Source organism: Abrus precatorius, unplaced genomic scaffold, assembly GCF_003935025.1.
Source record: "Abrus precatorius isolate BTA unplaced genomic scaffold, Abrus_2018 Scaffold11, whole genome shotgun sequence".
NCBI classification, from domain to species: domain Eukaryota; kingdom Viridiplantae; phylum Streptophyta; class Magnoliopsida; order Fabales; family Fabaceae; genus Abrus; species Abrus precatorius.
Window position 1 is genome coordinate 23235752 of NW_020874303.1, and position 22084 is coordinate 23257835.

At 30.9% G+C, this 22084-nt stretch overlaps 2 protein-coding genes across 2 annotated transcripts; one reads left to right on the forward strand and one right to left on the reverse strand.

Annotated features, from left to right (window-relative positions):
• Window positions 1-144: 144 nt before the first annotated feature.
• Window positions 145-7621, reverse strand: LOC113854207. Its single transcript, XM_027485097.1, has 6 exons — window positions 6975-7621; window positions 6491-6705; window positions 3875-4160; window positions 3698-3783; window positions 3482-3573; window positions 145-1067 (listed from the first exon to the last, which is right to left on the reverse strand). The coding sequence occupies exons 1-6, from the start codon at window positions 7272-7274 to the stop codon at window positions 820-822; spliced, it is 1227 nt and encodes a 408-aa protein (XP_027340898.1). The 5' UTR covers window positions 7275-7621; the 3' UTR covers window positions 145-819.
• A 5059-nt stretch (window positions 7622-12680) lies between these two features.
• On the forward strand, window positions 12681-17504 carry LOC113855859 (LEAF RUST 10 DISEASE-RESISTANCE LOCUS RECEPTOR-LIKE PROTEIN KINASE-like 1.2). Its single transcript, XM_027487489.1, has 4 exons — window positions 12681-13452; window positions 14663-14698; window positions 14805-15065; window positions 15729-17504. The coding sequence occupies exons 1-4, from the start codon at window positions 12681-12683 to the stop codon at window positions 16646-16648; spliced, it is 1989 nt and encodes a 662-aa protein (XP_027343290.1). The 3' UTR covers window positions 16649-17504.
• Window positions 17505-22084: the final 4580 nt, after the last annotated feature.

A 22084-nucleotide genomic window follows, 5' to 3' on the forward strand; every position in this document is an offset into this window, starting at 1 on the left:
ACATATGGTATGTTATGTAAATTACTGTACACTATTTACATGAAATTCAAAATTTATTTTCATGCTATTTCTCAATACAAATAGTTGAGATTCATCACTGTGAAAACTATATGATCGATATCTTCTCTACAAAGTATTCCACCTTCATCGAGCTAATTATTAACATCTTAGGAGTACAAGAACAACGTACGTCTACCCCACTAACTATGGTATAACAAACAATTAGCGTCTTAAGAGTGTAAAGCTTTTTTAAAACTGCAAAATATTGTACACTACCGTATCCTCTATCCTCTCCTCTCAACAGAGCAACATGTTCATCAAATATAGTGCCAAAATTGACCTCACAACACAGCAAAATCTGAGTGTTTCGCCCATTTTCTTCCAAATCACATCTGTAAATATCTATCTCTAGAAATTAAAGGGATCTCAGCCATTATTCAACTTAAAAGGACAGTCTGCCTTAATTCCACATATCCGTTCTGTGAACTTGTTTTCCATATTCCACTTTTGTTTTGTATTTAGTTTTTCTCCCATTTCACAAGGACCTTCCACTCCTCTGATAGTTTTGCCCCACATGCAAAATAACTTTTTCTTTCATTTTCCCTTTTCACTTTAGCAATCTCTATGAATTCATTGCTTGAGATCAACTTCATCTGTCGTGCTGCTTAGCCATAAAACAAGAAACCACACTAAGGAAGTCCTCGTGTCATCACAATCTCTACAGATGGATGGACTTCTATCAAGTTTGCACCAAGCAATGAACGCAGAAATCAAGGCTTAGTTTTAACCAAGATGATGGAATGACATGTCTCATTCAGTTTATCTATGGTATGTACCATGTGATTTAAAGAACTGAAAATCCGGGTGATTCACTTGAACTAGCCTTAACCAGTTATCGGCAGCCTGCAAGAGGGAATTCACTAGTTGAGACTCGCTAACTCCTTTTTTCGTCCAAATAGATCCCTTTAACTTATAGGAAGCCATTGCAAAAGTAGGTATAGAAATCTTTGGGACGCCATCCATCTCACTGGGATAAACCACTGTTGGAGCATGAGTACGACCACTTCCTGAAATGTAATCAAAAGAATTTTTTTGAAAATAAATTTGTTGGTCTTGCATCAAAGTGTGAAAAGAATTGCATTAATACATTTCATTTTTTTGGAAGAAAGCAAAAAAAGTATTATTTTAGCATAACTGCTGAGATAACATCAACCAGCAAGTTGAGTAATGCACCATTCAAGACTTAACGCTGAGTTTGACTATGTTTTATTTTTCAGTTTTAAAAAACTATTTTGTAGAACAATTTTTAAAAACTAATTTTAGTAGCAGCTGAAAGAGAGTAAGTGGTGAAGGAATATGAGACAGCAAACATGAATAATAGAAAGCTGAAAGTAAAAAACCAAAACAACTTTCTGGTTTTTTAATTTTAAAAACCAAAAAAGAGATATTGTTTTTGAAAACAGTTTTTAGAAACTAATTTTATTATACATTTTTTTGTTTTCTTGCTTCTAACAGCAGGAAATAGTTTAGAAAAACAAGAAACATGCAAGCACTTGGTTTCTATTTGTCCATATTTGTCAATTTCAAATTGAGGGTATTTGAGCAAAGATTAATACAAGTGCATTACAATGAAAATCAATTTGGTTTTATGTTGGAGAGGCATGGAAGCAAAACACTTGCCACAACGATTGATGGAAGGATATTATTGGAATAAAAAAGACTTATATATGGTCTCTTATTGATTTGATAAAGACACGTGGATAGGTCACCAAGAGAGGTTTTGGAAGGCACTAGAGAATAAAAGAGATATTGCATATATTTGATTAATCAAAAATATGTACAAGGTGTCACAAAAGGTGTAACAACACAAGGTGAGATCACAACAAATTTCCCTACAAGTCCGAATCGATGGTAAACTTTGAGCCTTATCTTTTTACCTTGGTCTTCAACATATCTAAGGGTCAGTACATATCACAATGCATGTTTTTTGCAAATGATATAGTCCTAATTGGAGAGTCAAGAGAGGAAATAAAAGCTAGGTTAGAGGTGGAGACAAACATTGGAAGCACATGACTTGTGTGTTTAAGTAAAGAGTATATGAAAAGCAAGATTGACAAGAGAAACATCAATCCCAGTTCAGAGGTGAAAATTGGAGACCGTATTTTACCACAAATCACACAGCTGAAGTATCTTAGAGTCCATCATACAAAGAATAAAGAAATTGAGGGTGATGTAATCCATAGAATTCAAGCGGGGTGTATGAAATTGAAGAGTGCCCCAAAGTGTTATCAATGCCTACAAGGTGAATGGTTCATCTGTATGTAGAGAAGACATGTAGAAACCCCAGTAAGGAGAATAGTTCAGATTTAAGGTAGCCTTGTCCCTAGTGCAAGAGAGACCCAAAAAATTATAGGAAAAGCCATTAAGAAGGAATTAAAGGTCATGGTTTGTCTAGAGACATGATTTACAATATAATTTTAGTAAGATTTAATCCATGCAGCCGACTCTAACTAGTAAGAAAATGGCCTGATTATCGTTGTTGATTTCAAATTACAATGTGTTTCCCCAGAATTCCATGCCTCTATTAAATCATCCTTCATCAAAAGATTAAAAAAATGATGTAGCAGGAAATAAGTTTCAGATTTGTATTCATTCTGTTCTTAAGATTAAGAAGAGAATGCCCTTGAAGGGGGGTTTGTTCTCCAATTCTCAGTCATTTAATAAAACTGATCAATTTCTTTGTTGTTTATAAATTTCTCATGTCTCTTTCCGGGGTTTGCTAAACACACAAAAACATAAATAATGTAATGGGTTTGCGAAACACAAAAACATAAATTATGTAAAAGATAAAAAATCAAGTGGGTGCTGAGCAAGAACTTATTACTTTTAAGAGTAAAGAAAAGTCAAGTGACAAATGAAAAGATGCAGTTCATTAAATACATGCTACTGGAGCAGATGCCAATTTTCATATTAGTTGACAAAAGTGCAATATTTTTTGTGAATACACTGTTTCTGACAGATATTACTAGAGGGGAAAAAGTAGAGAGTAAACCCCTACTTTTGCTCTCCAAAAGAAAGGATCATCAGTTTAGTCAATATTTGTCATCAATTTAATCCCTTAATTATTTAAAGTATCATCAAATTGATCCTTCTTTGTCAGAGAGAGAAATGAAAATAATAGGTCCTAATTTTAGGGGATAACGATTTGCATTATTGAGTGACTAGATTATGCAAAAATAAAATTCCTCTTGACGACTAAAATAACAACACTGAGCATTGTTGAATAATTACAAAATTCTTTTGAAGACCAAAGCAATGATATCCATATCTTTGAACGATAAAAATTGGGGTTTACTCAAAAGGAAATAATCTCAAAATGCACTGTTACATTTAATAACAATATTGAACCAAAATGAGTGCTGCAGAAGCAAGTCTAAGATGCCACTGAAGATCAAACATAGGCTTGAAGTTTCATAATTACCTGTCAAGGGTGTATGGAGTGTATGGTATGTTAGGAAGCATGCATCTAAATCTTTTAATGTTGGACCTGTGGGTATTCGATATATAGGATACCTAGAGCATGACATTAAAATATGTTAACTGACAAAAAAATCAGTACTAAAACATTAGATTGGGTGGTCTTGCCAAGTCTATTCAAAACAAAAAAAATGGCAAAAGAAGTTAAGCATTAGATCACCATGCCACAGACATCCAACTGACTGGCAATAAATCACAACTCCTCAATGATTTGAGGGCAGGATAGTGCCGTGCAAGATCTAGTATCTGTCATAAAGTATAAGACAAACTGGTCAGATTACGAGCAAATAAGCCACACATAAACTAAGGAGGATCTTGTTCAGATTAAAGTAATTGCCTTGTCAGATAATGGTTCGCGACTATAAGGAGGATCATGTGCGAAATACTCAAAAAGCAAATCTTGAGGATTTCCAGTTTCACTGTCATCACTAGAAAAACCTTCTTGCACCTTCCCAGTCTCATGTATAGACAGAGTCCTCATTTGAAATGAGACACCACCTGTTAGATATTGACTATTTCGATGCACCATAAAACGGTCAGTCCTCTTTCCGTATTCATAATCACTGCTTCCTTCACTACATGAATCTCTGTAGTAATCACCATCAATATCTTCACCGGTGTACCTAATGACACAACAAAATCAAATCTGGTTGGTTACAAGCTAACAAATAATAGCACACACTTGTAAGTTCCAAACATAGTCAATATTACGTTAACAAGTTACAAAAATAGCAAAAAAAAATTCACAAATTTATATTATGTTGACTACATACAGGAAGCAGTAGCCAGATAGAGAGAGAGAGTAAAAATAAAATAGGTTAAAATATATCCAATATATTGAGATCCAAAATGAATAACTAGTCAAAAATCAACCAATTATAGAAACAATCTTTTGTGACTCTCCATCCAAACACTTAACACATTAACTCATCCATTAATTATTATTGCTAATGAATACTTTCTCTAGAAACTGTCAAAATCTAATTCAAAAAGTAACTTGTTAATGTTGCAACCCAACAAAAATGCTACACACAAATATATATATGATTTAAAGCCTGACATCACTCCATGATACTGTGACTTCAACAAATTCAATGCTTTAAAGCACAACTCCAAACACTTCTCCTCAAATGAGGTTTTAAGTAGATTTACATGTTTTTTGTGAGTAAAATCCTAAAATTATATGATTTTACTTCAATATCAAGTTTGACAACCATAATCCATATACTAGACCCTCAAGGCAAATCAAGAGTAATGAATAACCTGCAAATTGTTCCTCTTTACTAGGAGGGAAAAATGGGAGGATCAAAACTGGTTCTTAAATTTGATAACAATAATCCATATACTAAAACCTCAAGGCTAATCAATGGTAACGAATAAAATGGTACTCATTCCAAGAGGACGGAAAAGTGGGAAGATCAAAACAGGGGCATAAAATTGTTCCAAAAATCATAGGAAGAGAAAGAAGTGAAAATTAAGAAAGAGATACAAAGCAGAAAAAAATAAAATGGTTATATTTATAAATCGGAGACCCAGTGTACAAGGGTCCCACCAAGCAGAAAGGTTATTTCCAGGATCTAAGCCCATGACCATGACTTCTTGGTCATACGGCAGCAACCTTATCATTGCGCCAAGGCTTGCCTTCAACAAAATCAAATGGTTATAAACTCATAAATTTGAAAACAAAGCTTGATTGAAAACAAAGGCAAAGCCAACTCATTTTCTATTATAACCAGCTAGCAATATCATCTTCCTGGTTTTCACCAATCTGAACTCCTGCAGTTTCAATATCCATAAATAGCATATAATGAAAACTAAAACCACATTGAATTTCTATTTCATTTACTTATCAATTTTTTTTTCCTTTTTCCTTACAACAAGAGCCCGAAAACATAACCACAAAAAATCCATCTAAGAAATTTACGCACGCGCACACACACACACACACAGGATAGAATCAATTGATACCAGGTGCTAAATGCTATACTTATACCAAAGGCTAAGATTTATTCATTAATTCTGTCACATGGCACCCTCTTTTCTCCCCCCCATACATTGATGCTTCTCAACCCAAGACAGCAAATTGATTTCTGCTTAGGTCTAGAAAATTGTAGAGTCAGATTCAATTTTTATGCAAACTGGTTTTTCATGATCCTCCAATATATGTCTGCCATGTTCCTCGTTTTCAATTAGTTTTGTTCTTTCACTGTATAATTAAGATTCAAGAATACCAATAAGCATGCAGTTTCACTACTTTTTGTATGGTTGATAATGAGATGCAGGGAAAGGTTGTCAATTATTCTTTTTGTAATGCTTAATGCATTATCTACTTTCACCGCTCCTCACGACTTCTCTTTATGCTAGCTATTAGTTAGATATAGCGGTTTCAACTATTATTTTATACTTTACTTGGAAAGTGTACAACCAACGTCAGTGCAGTGTTGAAGGGGCAAATTGATTTTGGTCCACAAATGCAACATGACCTTATGCATAACTAGAAGATAGGAAATACCTCGGTTAATAGAAGTGAAGATTCCAGCGACAGTTCTGTTCTATGACAATCCTCTGAATGAGATGACTCTAGATTTTTTTATTTTTGCAATAGATAACATTGTCCAATATACAACATATGCGTAAATCTAATTATTTATTCTTCACATGCATTCTGTTTTCTTTGTAATTATTTACTATTTGTTCTAAACTCTGCTGCTTCTTTATTATTAATCTGCATTCTGATGAACAATTAATTTTTATTGTCATTATTCTCACATATTACACACCGGTGCATCGCAAAGGTCAATGGAAGGATAAGATTTGTTGTAGTAAAATGTTTAACACCTAGTGTCAATCGATCCTAGCATGTTTCCGGTGGCTAGTGCTGCCTTAAAGTTACCGATCGTTATGCACGAATAAAGAGAATGATTCTATGCACAAAATGCCAATGGCCCAATACCTTGGCTTTGCACTTGACTTCTCAGAAGATTGACCATATAGTTGAATAGCTGACAAATACGGAACATAATATTGAACAACAGATTCACTCTGACCAAGTAGCAACGGGACTCCAGCTCCATATGCACTCCACTCCTTAAACGATTCCCAGAGATCGTTCAGTGTGAAGTATGACTGATACTCCACATCACAGGTCTTCCAACCTCTCATTGTTGTCTACATCCACAACAGAATAAAAATGAGTAATAAACCATACAGTGATAACAAGAATTCTGAGAATCAACCTTTGTAGCAATAACCCGAATGAAAAAGAGTAAAAGTCACGAAAACTAAATGTCTTAAACTTGTCAAAACCAGACAAATGCAAAAACTACCAGTCAAAGCATAACACTTTTATAATAATTGTTTCAGTATTTTAAAAGCAACCACCAAAATATAAAATCATGGACTAAAAAGAATTTTTAAAAAATATGATTGAGATCAACCTTGGAGAAATACTGAGCCGGGACTAATGGTGTTGTAGAGTCCAAGAACCTATCAATATTACTAACAGGCTCTACAGATTGAGAAAGAGTTGGTTTTGTTGACAAGTGCAATGATTGGTTGAGATTGTTATTCTCAGAAGCATCAATTTTGCTCTTTGAAGTTAAATCTGTGTTTTCAGCTTCGCCATTCTTGGCTCTCTGAGCTTGTTTACGCTGGTTCTGGCTCTTCCTTGCCTTCACCGGAATGTAAAACCGATCCTCACCACGAACACCCCCAAATTGCAGTGCAGTACCCAGCATTTTCCACAACTATCTTCTCCTCCGTTTGGTCACCGAGAAAACGGAGGAAAGTATCAGATGAGAAAATAAATACGACCCAAATTTCAAAGTCCTTTTTTTTTTCGCCTCCCCTTCTCTTCCCGCACTTTGGATTTTCACAAAGAAACGTTTCCGATCATAAAAACGAATTAAACCCAGAAAAATTTAATCACGGAGGATGAATAGGGAAGTCTAAGACTCTGATTTTGTGGAGAAAAAGAAAAGGGAAAGAAAGTGTAGCAAATCGGAATCAAAGCAATGGAAGATAATGAAAAATAGAGAAGAAAGGAAAGATTGAATATGTTGAAGAAGAGAAGAAGGGAGGAGAAGACAAATTTCAACACTAGCTTTTACAAGAAAACAGAGAGAGAGAGAGAGAGAGAGAGGAATGAACGAGTGCATACCAAGTTTGGTGGGGATTCTACCATTTTTCGTTTTCTTGGGATATTTAACTAATTATGTGAAGTTTTGGGGTTAGTTGTGGAATTAGATGGACTTTTATGGAAAAGAGTCTTCATTGTTATCACTTAAATTAAATGTCAATAAAATAAAATAACACAAACTTTGGACACAACATACGTGAATAGACCCATTCGTGATGGCCTTACATTGAACATAATCTTTTTTAAATGATTAGATAGATGAGAATGTTAAATAATTCTCTTTTTTCAAAAGTTGAAATTTAATGCCTTAATTGGTTAAAGAAATAAAAGTATATACAGTAGTCATATCTGTCGAAATTTGACGCAAATCTTGAACACTTATCATACTTTTTTTTATAAACATATTATTTATTTATATTTTAAAATATATATTATTCATTAAAATAAAATATTTATTAATTTAATAAAAAATAAAATTAATCTACCTAATAAAATTATTTAAATAACTATTTAATAAGAAAAATAAAATGTAAGAGTATATAAAATTCAAAACTGAAAGTTAGGATACGTTGTCTAATTTTTTGTGAAGACGCCGTGAGATTTGGTTTCAGAAATGTGGCATAATTGGGTGTAACGGAGGCATTAAAGATTTGAAGTAGATTTTGACTTGTCTGTTTGTTACTGTTTTCAATTTAACATTTTTTGCTTTCTAAACTCTACTGTCTGGTAAGGACATATCACATCTTAGGAGTAAGAATATTCCTTCTTTTTATCTGTAAATATTTAGTGTGATAAGATGTCCCTTCATCCTTTTACATCATGTAGGTTTTTTTGTTAATGAAATAAAATAATAAGATTTTATTTTATCTTTAGTGTTTATTTCATTTATAAGATATAACAATTTTATTTTATAAGTTTATTCTATTCTACTACTCTTTAATGTTGTCATACAAAAAACTTTAGATTATAAATAAATAAATAACTTTATGTGTCATTTAAAATCGTTTTTTTTATTTTGGTCTGATTTTGAATGTTTGATTCTTTTCTTGGTTAACTAGTTTCTTCATCTATAGGGTCTTGGAAAGTATATAATTTAAAATTTTATATTTTAAATTTAATTATATGTTGCTTTGTTTGAAAAATCGTTGACCATGACAGTAACATGTATCAAAATTAAATTTGGTTACCTTATTTATGTTAGAAAATGGAAATCATCAGCTAGACAATTTTAGTGCCTGTTTAGTCAGTGCTTGAAATAAAAATTACACCCGTTATGAAGTAATTTTGTGAAAAAATATTTCAACTATTCCCGAAACCAAGTTTTAATTAAAATATAAACATATTCTTAGAATGAACGATTTGCTTCAGAAAATAAATGGTTGTATTGATTATTTAGTAGGAAAAAGGAAAGTAGGAGCAACCACGGCAAAGAATAATAGCCATACCAACAACCCTTTCTTTGACTGCAACAACTCCCTCAATAGAATGCTGAAAAAATGTCGTTTTGGCCACCTTAATTAAAGATTATAATAGTTAAGATCCACAGAGTATTTTGCTATTTATTTTCATGCTTGTATTTTAAAAAAAAAAAACATATCTATATTTACACAATGAATAACCTTTGTATTTATGTCAATGTTCTATATGCATTTATATACTTATTTATACATGTGGCTAAATAGTACGAAATTACGCGTTTTTACTATGATGGATATAAGTTAAATTCATTTTATTAAGAAAAATGTGGATTTGACGGAAAATTAAGTATAGATTTTTTATTCAGTTTTTGTCGCTTTATTTTGTTTATTTCATACTATATAATATTTCGCTATGTATATTTTAATTAAACAAAATATAGTGTCTCTTTTAATATGTTTTATTTTCTACAAAAGAAAAAAAAATGTAATTTTATTCCTATAATTAAATAGAAAAAATAACGGAAAAATATGTTACATCAATCAAAATCATAATTGAAAAGTATCTAAAAAAACTTGTATTTTTTTTCTAAATATTTAAAACAACTATATTATAGAATTCAAACATATTATAAATTAAATTAAATTAAATTAACTTTTAAAATTATTTTATTTATAAATTTACGTTATGATTTCTTTTTTAACTTAATTTTTTTTATACTGTGTATATTATAGTTAATTTTGATATCTCTTAACATGAGAAGTTTATATTTTATTTATATAGTTGGTATTTATTGTAATTTTATAATATTTTTAATGATTTTTTTTTACTTTATAAATTTTTTTTGGAGAGATTGTGGGTAATAAAAAAATATTATAAAAATAAGTATGGATAATTTATTAAAATATAAGTCTATAGTTATATACTAAAATACATCGACATGACCCTGCTCATTATCATCTCCATGTCAACTCATTTGTATTATATTATAATATATTTTTATTTAATATATTAAATAATGTATACGAGTGAAGTGACTGTTTTGTACACAAATCATATGCATAGGTCCAACAACATTATAATAATTGTTTTTTCTCCTAGACATATTTAAAACTCATATGAATAAATATGATCTCAGGATCATAGACCCATTGTGTGTGTCCATTACTAAGATTTGTCTCCCCTTGTAAAGACAAGCATAGAAGAATGGTCTTATAAATGAAAAAGACCAATATTATCAAACATGCACAGCCTCTATTATATTGCATCTACCATTAGAACATACATTAACTTAAAATGTCATTTACAAGTATTCTCCCGTCTCACGTATTTGATTAAGAATGAGTCTTTACAAACAGAGTACAATCATCAAGAATTAATAATAAAAATGTTTTAAAAAATGTGACAAAAACTCGGGGAGTTATTGTATGTTTAATTGTTGAATTTAGACAGAGATGTTTGCATCCCATATCGTGAATATGCATGGTGGGGCAGCAGGGTGTTGAATTTAGGCCAATCCTTTGCATCGATCAACATTTCCTCACAAAAGATGAAGAGAGGACAATGATGGGATGGTGGGAACAGGATTTGGAGATGGGTTACCTAATTACATTACACTGAGATTATCATGATCAATAAATGGGTCCCTTAGCATTTTCTGGTTCATAGGGTGTGTCCATGTCAAAGTGAAGCTATAATGACTACTTTTACAATTTTATCTATGGACTCCACGCACCACATGCTCAAGTCATTTTTAAATATATTCCACACCAGGGAGCAGTTTACTGTTTACAAATTACAACCTCAATAAAGTATCAAGTCTTTTTTCATACAAATAAATGTTTTATTAAAAATTTAAAAGTATAAAATATATATGTAATAAAAAATTAATTACTTTAAATAATTCTTTGTGATTACTTCTATATATATATATATATATATATATATATATATATATATATATGAGATATATTTTGTGACAATAATTTTTGTTATAAAATTGTGAAAATTTAAATATTTAGATTTAATTTTTCTCACAATTTTTATTAACATGTTTATAAATACTATTACAAGATTTTATTAAAGCTTATAATAATAAAGTATAGGTTTGTTTCAAGATTGTTTTGAAAATTTCTTTTAAACTCCTAAGTATAAAATCAATCAATGTAAACACATACTGATCAAAATTTAGAATGAGATAACTTCATTTGTTTTTAAACTATATGTACACAGAGAGACAGATTTAATAAGTAGATAAACAACCTGCCCAATCTTTTTGTTTTTTCAAATGTACCATGATCTTTACCATAATAATTAAAAGGCCAACAATAGTAAATTACAAAAAGAAAGGCCCAACCTCTGAAAGCAATTTATTCTATTGATCCACTGGAGAAGTATCGCTTGCAATCTAAGATTGGTTAAGTTCCAAGCTTGTTGGTGATTGGGCCAATAATATACTGAGACAATACTTTAGTTTGGCAGATCTTTGGTGCTAGATTTATTATAAAAAATCCTTCAATGAGGCAAAGCGAACATGACATAATCACTTCGTGTCAGTGCAATATCATCAACTAAATAAAAATGGTAAAAAGAAGAATGCTCCACGTGACGGATAAACGAGGAATGTTATAGGATTGCTTATAACCAAGCTGAAGAAGAAAGAAAAAGAATTTTTGTTTCCAATTCCTGGATGCTTTGTTTAGTCCACACAATGACTTCCTTTTCATACAAACTCCTGTGGATTTTTTTGCATACTTATTCGAGTAAATTATTCAAAAATTGGCATGATGAATTTATTCATCCTCAGCTAACTTTTTCAATTCCTGTAACCGTCCATATCTGCAGGAATTTAGTATGGCTAATGGATATTTGAATTTGTCAAACCTATTGCATAGGTTAGACTGTTCTTGCCAGCCGAAATACCATAATTTTAAACGGTATGATATAATAATTTATTATCAAACTTCAGCAAATAAAACTTCAAACTTTGCAGTTTCCTTAATTTGAAGTCAACATCTTACATTTATTTAGATCAAAATCATAATGACAAAGGAAAAACGATCAACATCCATTAGAAACACCTGTCTAATTCAAATACTCTGATCTTGAATGAAGTGAAGGTTCAGATACAACTTTGAAATATTTGCATATTGATTGAAATATATGTGTCTATACATGTCCACACACACAACAGTCAAATAACATATTAACATTGTAATCAACCTTTGAAGTAGCACCAGCCTCATAACAAACACTAAGAACAAGAAGATACACGGATTTAGTTCCTCTATAAAATGAGAAAGTAAAAAATTATATCCCATTAGTTTTAATTTATATTTTATAAAAATAATTAATTCTAAATCAACAATAAATGAATATTTACTCTCTAATTTTATATATTTCCTTATTTTAAATCGGCCAAATGCAAGATACTGAACATATAACTTGTCAAATCATCCAATTTTGAAAAATCAAATGTCAAAGTGAATATTAAAAAGAGAACCCTGCCATAACTGCGTCATGTGACAATCACTCACTCAGATTATCAACCTACCCCTTCTTTCATTCCTCATTTTCTTGTGATCCTTCTATGGCTAAATTGCTCATGGATGAAACTATTCACATGATCGTCTCCATATTCCTAACATCATCACTCTTCTTGTTAATCACTTGTCCAACATCCATTTGCCAAGAAGAAAACAAGCACGTAGAGTGTAGCAAGCCATACACTTGTGGACAAATATACAACATCTACTACCCTTTCTGGGGGGAGAACAGATCCAGTTATTGTGGAAGCAACCACCAATTCAGGCTCAAATGCGAGGCTCATCAAAACACCTCAATTCAACTTGGCTCACAAAATTTCCAAGTGCTACACATTGACCAAGTGGGTTACACCATGCAAATGGTACGAACAGGCCTTGTCTATGATCATTGTTCTTCTTTGGCCTTAACCAACACTTCCCTTAACTCAAATCTCTTCCTTTACACCTCAAGTGTTAGGAACATAACCATCTTCTACGGTTGTCCTAGCTCCATGCTTTCAAACACTACACACTCTTTTCCGTGCCAAGAGGGCGGTAACAAGAGTGTTTTCTATGGGGATCCCACAACTACAAGAGTACAAGATTGTGAAGGAGTTAGAATTGAAGTGCAAGTAACACAGGAATTAACACAAGATGGAGGAATTGAAGGGCTGAACAAAGCCTTGAGTGAAGGGTTTCAAGTGAATTATATTTCAGATGGTCAATTATGCTTGAAATGCATTTTAACTAATGGAACCTGTGGAGCTAATGATAAGTCTCAGTTTTCATGCTTTTGCCCCGATGGAACTGAAGCTTTAGATTGTTCTCTTCATCAAAGTATGCTTTCTTTCCCTTCTCTTTTCTTCATATGTGTGTCATACAAAGAGATTTAGATATGGGTTTATAAACATTTTAAGAATAGATTTTGATGCAAATTGGTTGCATGAATTGAAGCATCTAGCTTATGTTAAGCTAGAAACTTTTCTAGTAAAGGAAACTGAGGCGTTAACCCTGTCAGAATTCAACTCTTCGTGGTTAACTAGAATCAAAATATTGTTGCTGTTCACAGCTGTGATTACAGGAATCTATGATTAGGTGGGCGTTGAAATCTTCAAAGTTGAAGGCTTTTTTTAAGGGTTACCTCTATCGAATTTGGGAATTTTATTTACCTGATTCTGTTTGAGAGGCTTCGCAGTAATCCTCCCCATATTTCTTCAGAATTTTGAGTCATCACAAAGTGAAAACTGAGAAGTTTAGATTGTGGGCATTTACTATTGTCACGTTTGGTTTATCCCTTGGTGCTAATTTGGTATATTGTTCATTGATCCCTCTTGAATTGACCTCATATCTTCCTCTCAATTTGTCAATGGTCTAATCAATTTTTTTTTCCTGTACGATTTGTTTCGTTTCTTTTCTCCCCTCTGGATCTAAATCTAAATTTTATAAGGTAATCATGTGTGAACGTGTAGTGATTTTTGACTTTGACTATTTTGGGTAGCTTATAAATCATCATCATTATTATTTTTATAAAGTTTAATAATATCTGATGCATACTCGTCAAAATTCAAAAGTAGTTTTTCTTTTTTTTCATTTCGAATAAAAGATCAATTGTTTCGGAAGAGTAACAAAATCAAGCGCTGTTCTTTGATGCAATCATCACTGTCTCATTAAAAATTTCACTTAATGTTGTCAAGCAATTCAAGCTTATGCAGAAAATTAACTGAAATGGAGTATTCTGTATGTTCAACGGTTCAAATTATTAATTTGGAAATCCCAAATGATCTCCAATCACAAACAATTGGTTTTACTGATTTGAAATGGGAAATGAATATGGCATGGTTAATTTCCAAGTTGTGAAAAGCTAGTGCAGTAATTCCCATTTTGCCTGCTTCTAGTGTCTCATGCAACTTCTGATGTCGTAGGCCATAAGTGCTTACATTCTTCGTGAAACCCTTTAGTTAAAACTACATTGATAAAATTGCTTAACTTTCTGCAAGATTGCCTTCAAATGCTCTCACTTATCTGTCTTCTATTTTAATTCTCTCAGGTAATCGATGGAATTGGAAAAGGAAGGTTGGTATAGGTAATAGATCCAACTATCCTTGATAATGATTTTTCTTTTTCACAATGTTGTATTTATTTCATTAATATATTTATAAGTGATTGAAAATTCAAATGCTTCTTCATAGGCGTGGGTGCTGCTGTGATCACTTCAATTACAGTTGGCACAGCCTTTTATATCTATTATCATAAAAAGAAGAAACATCTGGTAGTATCATCATCAGTACTATCTCGGGGAATCTCTTCTGGTCCTTTTTTAGAAGACCTTGAGAAGGGATGTAAATGCATCGGACTCCATTTCTTCACCTATGGTGAACTTGAGGAGGCCACAAACTACTTTGATCCAGCCAGAGAACTAGGAGATGGAGGATTTGGGACTGTGTATTTTGGTAAAAACCCGCATCCTTTTCATTACTTATAACTATTAACTAAAACATCAATTCGATCCTTGAAATTGGCATTAATAATCAATTTTATTCTAGATATTATGAAAATAAATTTAGTCTTGTCAATTTAATCTTTTAACATTATGAAAAAGAAAATTTAATCCACTTTTTGAAAATTATTAATCAATTTGGTCCTTAATGGGCAGAAACATTAAGAACCAAATTAACTAATGCACACCAAATTAGGGATCAAATTGACTAATAGTTCTTAAATTGGAGAACAAAATTTACTATGAGAGAAGTGTTACAAAGACATTTTTTTTAATATACTTGTTAATACATTTTACTTGTTGATCTATTTTTTAAAAAGCCAAATGTTTGTTTTGTAAATTGATTACTTTTCAAAATTGTTTTGATATTTTAAAAACTAATACATCACAAGGGATGTATTGAAGAGTATGTTAATAACATTCCTTTACCTATGACTAAATCGATTGTAGAACTAATTTTATGGACCAAATTGATATTTTCGTAGTGTCAAGGACCAAATTAACTAGTACTGTCAATTTCAGGACCAATATATACTTTACTCAATGACAATAAATGTTTTGTGTGTTTTCAATGATCATTAACCAAGGTTGCTGCCTTCTAATATTTCTTGGCTAGGCAAACTTAGGGATGGACGTTTGGTAGCAGTGAAAAGGATGTATGAGAACAGTTACAAAAGAGTTGAGCAATTCATGAATGAAATTGAGATCTTAACTGGCTTACACCACCAAAATCTTGTGTCACTGTATGGATGCACTTCTCGCAACAGTAGAGAACTTCTACTGGTGTATGAGTACATTCCTAATGGAACTGTGGCTGATCACCTTCATGGGCAAAAATCAAAACCTGGCACACTCCCGTGGAACATTAGAATGAACATTGCCATAGAAACTGCAAGTGCATTGGTATATCTTCATGCTTCTGACATCATCCATAGAGATGTGAAAACCAACAACATTCTCCTTGACAATCACTTCAGTGTCAAAGTAGCAGATTTTGGACTCTCACGTCTCTTCCCAACCCATGTCACCCACATTTCAACTGCTCCACAAGGGACACCAGGTTATGTGGATCCAGAATACCACGAGTACTATCAACTCACTGATAAAAGTGATGTTTTTAGCTTCGGGGTTGTGCTGATTGAATTGATATCATCCATGCCTGCTGTTGATATCTCAAGGCATAGGCATGAAATTAATTTGTTCAACATGGCTATTAAGAAGATTCAAAGTGGGGCATTGCATGAGCTGGTGGACCCTACTCTTGGGTTTGATTCAGATTTCAAGGTAAGGAAAATGGTCAATGCTGTGGCTGAGTTGGCATTTCAGTGCTTGCAAAGTTCTAAAGATGTAAGGCCTTCTATGGTTGAAGTGTTGGAAAGGTTGAAGGATATAAGAAGTGATGGGAATTATAAAAGCAAGCCTGAGGTGTTGGATATCTCAGAAGACGATGCTGCTTTGTTGAAGAATGAACCACCACCACCATCACCAGATTCAAACATTGTGAGCTTATCTATACCACCAAATGGTGGTGAATAAGTGATCAATACTAGGTGTACATAGAATGATTACGGTAAAGATGCATTGATTATCAAAGTTATTAGCCTTTTTAATATATTTTTTTTATTGTTGATTCTTTTCTACCAAATGCTAGTCCATAATAACATAGTAACACATTTATGGATAAGAGAGCTAATTGCCGCGTGATCAAGACACGTTTAGACATCATCAGGGATGATAGAAGCCACCGTAGCTGAGTCATCAACTCATGCTTCCTTGTACTTAATAAAATGAAGTTTGTTATACAAAACTTGAATATGATTAACGCACAGCTAAAGTACAGGAGTGTCCATATGTGGTATAATCCAACAAGACACAATCGTCGAATGTTCTAAAGGCCTCGATGAAAGGACTGTGCCGTGACCTTGTAATCCCCGCAAGTGGTTGCATAGAGAGTTGAATGTTGCACACAAAGGTGCTTAAATGGGCATCGAATAACACTTTTGACCCAGTTGCATGTTGGGCCGCTAAAGGTAAAGAGGTGTTGTGTTCATCCTTAGCTTGAGGCTTCTTACACTAATCTAGAATAAAATTATGAGTTGCTTTCTTAAATATCTATAACAATAATTTAAATTATTAAATAAAATAAAAAATACTTTCAAAAATTAAATAACCTCTAATTATTAAATATTTATGGAACTAATTTTTAGAAATTAAAATTCTACTCTTCCAAAACTAATCATTTTTGTGTAAGTTTTCAAAAAAAATTATTCTATTAAAAGTTTTTAAAATTTAATATTCATAAGATAATTTAGATATATTTTTAAAATTTTAAATTTTACATTAATTAAAAATAAAAAAATTAAATCGATAATTTTTTTAATAATCATAAAAGACATTTTAGAAAAAAAAAAACAAAAATTAAATGGAGTGTGAAAAAAAGGGGTAAAAAAGCAACTCCCTGAAAAAAAGAACACTGTTTATGTTGAAAAAAACATTTTTTTTAAATAACGTCACTTTAACCTTTTATTACACTAGGAAAAGTAAAAATGAGATTTGCCAATTAAGTTAAACTTAATTCTTATTTCAAATAATAATATTTATTTGAATTAATTCTCTTGTATCTTATTTTATATTTTATTTTTCATTTTGACGAATAAAATTATTTTAATGTTATCTTTTTAAAGACATTTTTAATAAAAGTATTTTCTTAATGTTTCTTAAATTAATAAGCATTAATGACGAGAACTTCATTTATATTTCTACTTTTAGATTTTCGTCATTCTGTCACGATTTCGATAGCACCAATTAGAGTACATCTTTTTAGTTTACAATTTTTCTTTCGTAGTTGATGTCTAGTATTGAGAATGACTTTATTTATTTATTTTAAAAGCTTTTAGTTCTAATTTATTAAATCTACAACTCCAATCCGAAAGCTATGCTGCCACCTATATTTTTGACTGGAAATACACAATTCCAAGTTCAATTCAACGGTCCAACGATTACCATTTTTCGTAAGAAAATAAAAGAAAAAGTGCCATTTAGATAGAGAAAATATGTATATCTAACACCTGTTTGTTCAAATGATAAAGAGTTTAATTTTAAAAAATAAATTTTATAAATAAAATACAATTGGTACTGAAATTTTTTTGGTCATCTTACCAAAATTTATTTGACTCAATTTCAATTAATTAGAATGAAATGTAACTCTTAACTATCAACAGTCTTAAATTAAAGTAAATTATGGTGAAATAGCAATATTTTGCGCAACAACAAACAAAACATGTATATTTGCAAATTATAAAAAAATGTTCTCAACCTAATAAATTTCTATATGCAGATAAAGCTATGGTTTAATTCAAAATTAGGTCATAGAGCATTCCATTCCACCTATATTTTGTATTGATTGATTTCAAAGATAAAATCACTTAAAAAGGGTACAGATTGTATTTATATTTATATTTTTAAAATAACAAAATTTAATCCAAATATATAATTTAAGAAAGTTTGATAATATTATTTACATGTTTTTATTTTTTTTCATATGTATCATATTTTCTTTTATAATTGATATAGTATCATTAAATTCATCCTGAATATTATTTCGATTGAGATATTGAGTCATTATAATGAAATCAATTAGACTATATATGTAAAGCTTAGACTATAACTCATCTGAATCATCTAGTTTGATATATTTTCTAGTTTCCTGTGTGTGTGTGCTTGCACAAACCTCCATATGTAATGGCTGCTTGTATTTGAATTTTGAAGTAATCAAATAAGCATTCTAATGAAAATGAAATGGTATAGCTGAGAAATATACGTGAAAAAAAAATGTACATAAAAGCATTACCTTAGCAATTTTATCACAACTTGAAATTAACGATAGATGCATATAAAGATGTTTTGCATAACCCTAACAACAACAAGGCTGAAAATTTTTAAATAAAAACTTTCAATAACGATTAGCAATTAAAAGCTTAAATCTAATGGTGGGAAGTTCAAAACTATATCTTCCAAAGTTCCATCACCCTTGTAATAACCGTCTTTGTGGGTTTGATGGTTAATCTCTTCACAGATTTATCTCTTCTTATTTGTTATGTTTTCCTTATCCTTGTACTTGCACCTTATTATGTCCACTTAACCAAATCTTCGAAAAGATTATTAGATACTTAAAAAACAATACATCTAGAATTATCTATATTTAATCTCCAAGCATAGTAAAATAATACAAAGGAACAGGTTCAATTAGTGGATTACATATTATATTTTGATTGAATTATTGATTGGTTACCCTCATAATGATCACAATTGATATTACGTCATAGTGGAGATTTTGGAGGTTCTGTATTCGAGTCAAACCAAAACCTACTATGCCAAATTCGGGTAATAATTATCCAAAGATTCCTAAATATATAAATAAATTATTAGGAAAAAAAAAGAGAGCAGCCAAACCAATTTCTCAGGTAATCCTTTTTGAATATCACCCATAGGTTCATATGTAGTTGAGTCATTTTCTTGCGAAAAGTCATTCAAATTACGAGTGTCAAAAGATTATGACATTTCTCGTGTAGTCTCATGCCACTTGATGCAACAGTCTCAAGCACTAACGAAACTTGTCTTCATCGAGTGATTTTCTTCATGAAAAGTTATTCGATATTTCATATTTTTCCTACTTATCCTCTTCCTTTGCTCCTCCCACTAATATAGACAACTCTCTCCTTGCTTAACAATTTTTATGATCATACAACTGAATGTCAAATAGAATATAACATCACCACTAATTATTAGCATTATTGAATAAAAGGACAATCTTCATTGAGTGGAAGGAGGGAGTTGTAAAGAAAGCGACCCACTAAACTACCATATATGAAATTAATTAATCTATTGAAATCATTTTATTATGATAATTGTTGATACTATTGTAATTGTCATCATCAATCAAACCCCCCCAAGTGGATTATGTAGTGGCAGAGAATGAAAGGTGAAAGCAATCTAGAGCATTTTCCATCCACTAACATTCTATCAGAAGGAGCCAAGAGGAATATCAATCATATTTTAATAGAGCTAAATCATCAAATAAGAAAATTGATCAAAAAGCAAGTAGTTAGGGAGACAAGCACGTGATTTTTTTCAGAATTTTCAAAAAAAATTATCGTCTAGATAGAAATACTAATTGCCATGTTCATCTTATTACCGATGCTGCTTATTCGGATGAGAATCATCCACATTTATAAAATAACTGCACATGACGTTGTCCCTCAAATAATTTGTATAGCACTGTAATTTTTTTTTATATATAAAAAGAAACTGTGAAACGAATATTTGAATGGTTTTTAATAAAATTATTGGGAAATATATTATAAATTATAAAAAATACGTTAATAATATTTTTTGATATAATTTTTTTAACTAGTACCCACAAAATATTAATTAACATTTGTCATGAAATTATCATGAATTGGAACATGGACGAATGAAATTACATCACTTGGCTCTCACCTGGAGGTGGCAGCTTGTCCTTTATATAGATGCTTCTTAAGAAGCATCTGATTATTGAATTGAAACAGTAGAATAGTAGATGTGCAATTTTATGCAATTCTAGAGATAAAGAATTAAAGATTATTGGGTTGTAGTTTTTATATCTAGGATACCCTTTAGTAACGTGTTAGAAAAATTTTCTTAAAAAGACACCTAATTAAGTAAAAACGATGATACACATAGAATTTTATTTTATTTTTCAGAAGAAGGATTCAAATTTCTTATATTGGGGTGGATAAACATTGAAGAAAAAAATTTAATGAATTAAAGTTTATATATTTAATTGAGAGTGCTCGTTTTTAATGAATGAACAATAAAATAAATTTATTCATGAGAAAGGTAATTTCCTATTTTCATTCTATATAATATTGAGCAATTTTACGTGATCAGATTGACTGAATGGCTAGAAACTCCATGAGCAAGAGTTTTCGTTTTAGCAGAACTAAAATATAAATATGTATTATAATTTCAGAAAAAATAAGACGATATTCATGCAAAATTAAAACTAAAGATAAGTTGAAAATAATATCTTAAATTATTTATATTAGTAATATTAAGTTGAAAGAAAAGTCTTATTATACAATAATTATTTTATTTGATAATAAATATTAGGTTTTAAATAAATATTGTGAAAAAAAGTAAAAATAATTTAAATAAAAACAATAAAGTAAATAAACATTGACACTATGAACAAAATAAAAAATATTTGATATATATATATATATATATATATATAGATACAAGGTATAAGTCTTTTTAAACTTATATCAAATTTTAACTGTACAAATTAATAATCTAACAGTTGAGAAGTTACATGTTATTTGATTAAAATAATAAAATATAAATATATAGAAAGACGTAATTTTTTAAGTATATATTATTAATTTATACGATTAAAATTTAGAATAAGCTTTTTAAATTTATAACTAATGTAAATAAATTTATCCATATATATATATAAAATTTAAAATCCAAAATAGTACTAGACCACTCAGGATTTGACCTCCAAAAGTTTTCAACAGCCCATTCTTGTTCTTCTTGCTTGATTTCATTCATGTTGGGTGGTTTGCGCTGAACAAGACTTTGAAAAACTTAAAAAATAGCCCCCAAATGGTAAGTGATAATCAAAAGCATATATCCACAAATTGGCCTCCCATTAAAAGAATTGACCTCAATTAAGTTGTAGCATGATGTCTTCCAATAGGGTAAGCAAGGGTTCACCAAAAAACAATAGGGTTGAAGACAAGACTTAGTGCGTTTTGATGAAGAAAAGAGATGAAGGTGCCTCCAGCTTTACCCACAATTCCAACAATACACTGATTCATGACTTCAGCTGAAGACCCAGAAATCTTTTCGTTACAGTGATTCATTGAGGGGCAGTCAGCAATACAAAACACTGCTTGCCGACAAAAAAAAATCTATATGTTGAAATGA

What these genes read in the sequence shown, in the direction of transcription:
- LOC113854207 (XM_027485097.1), bottom strand. Translation starts at nt 7,274, where the DNA reads ATGCTGGGTACTGCACTGCAATTTGGGGGTGTTCGTGGTGAGGATCGG. An exon ending in AAGTCAAGTGCAAAGCCAAG is followed by an intron (nt 4,161 to 6,490) that starts GTATTGGGCCAT and finishes TTGTGTCATTAG; the next exon opens with GTACACCGGTGAAGATATTG. An exon ending in ACTCCATACACCCTTGACAG is followed by an intron (nt 1,068 to 3,481) that starts GTAATTATGAAA and finishes ATTACATTTCAG; the next exon opens with GAAGTGGTCGTACTCATGCT.
- LOC113855859 (XM_027487489.1), top strand. Translation starts at nt 12,681, where the DNA reads ATGGCTAAATTGCTCATGGATGAAACTATTCACATGATCGTCTCCATA. An exon ending in AGATTGTTCTCTTCATCAAA is followed by an intron (nt 13,453 to 14,662) that starts GTATGCTTTCTT and finishes TAATTCTCTCAG; the next exon opens with GTAATCGATGGAATTGGAAA. An exon ending in ATTTGGGACTGTGTATTTTG is followed by an intron (nt 15,066 to 15,728) that starts GTAAAAACCCGC and finishes TTTCTTGGCTAG; the next exon opens with GCAAACTTAGGGATGGACGT.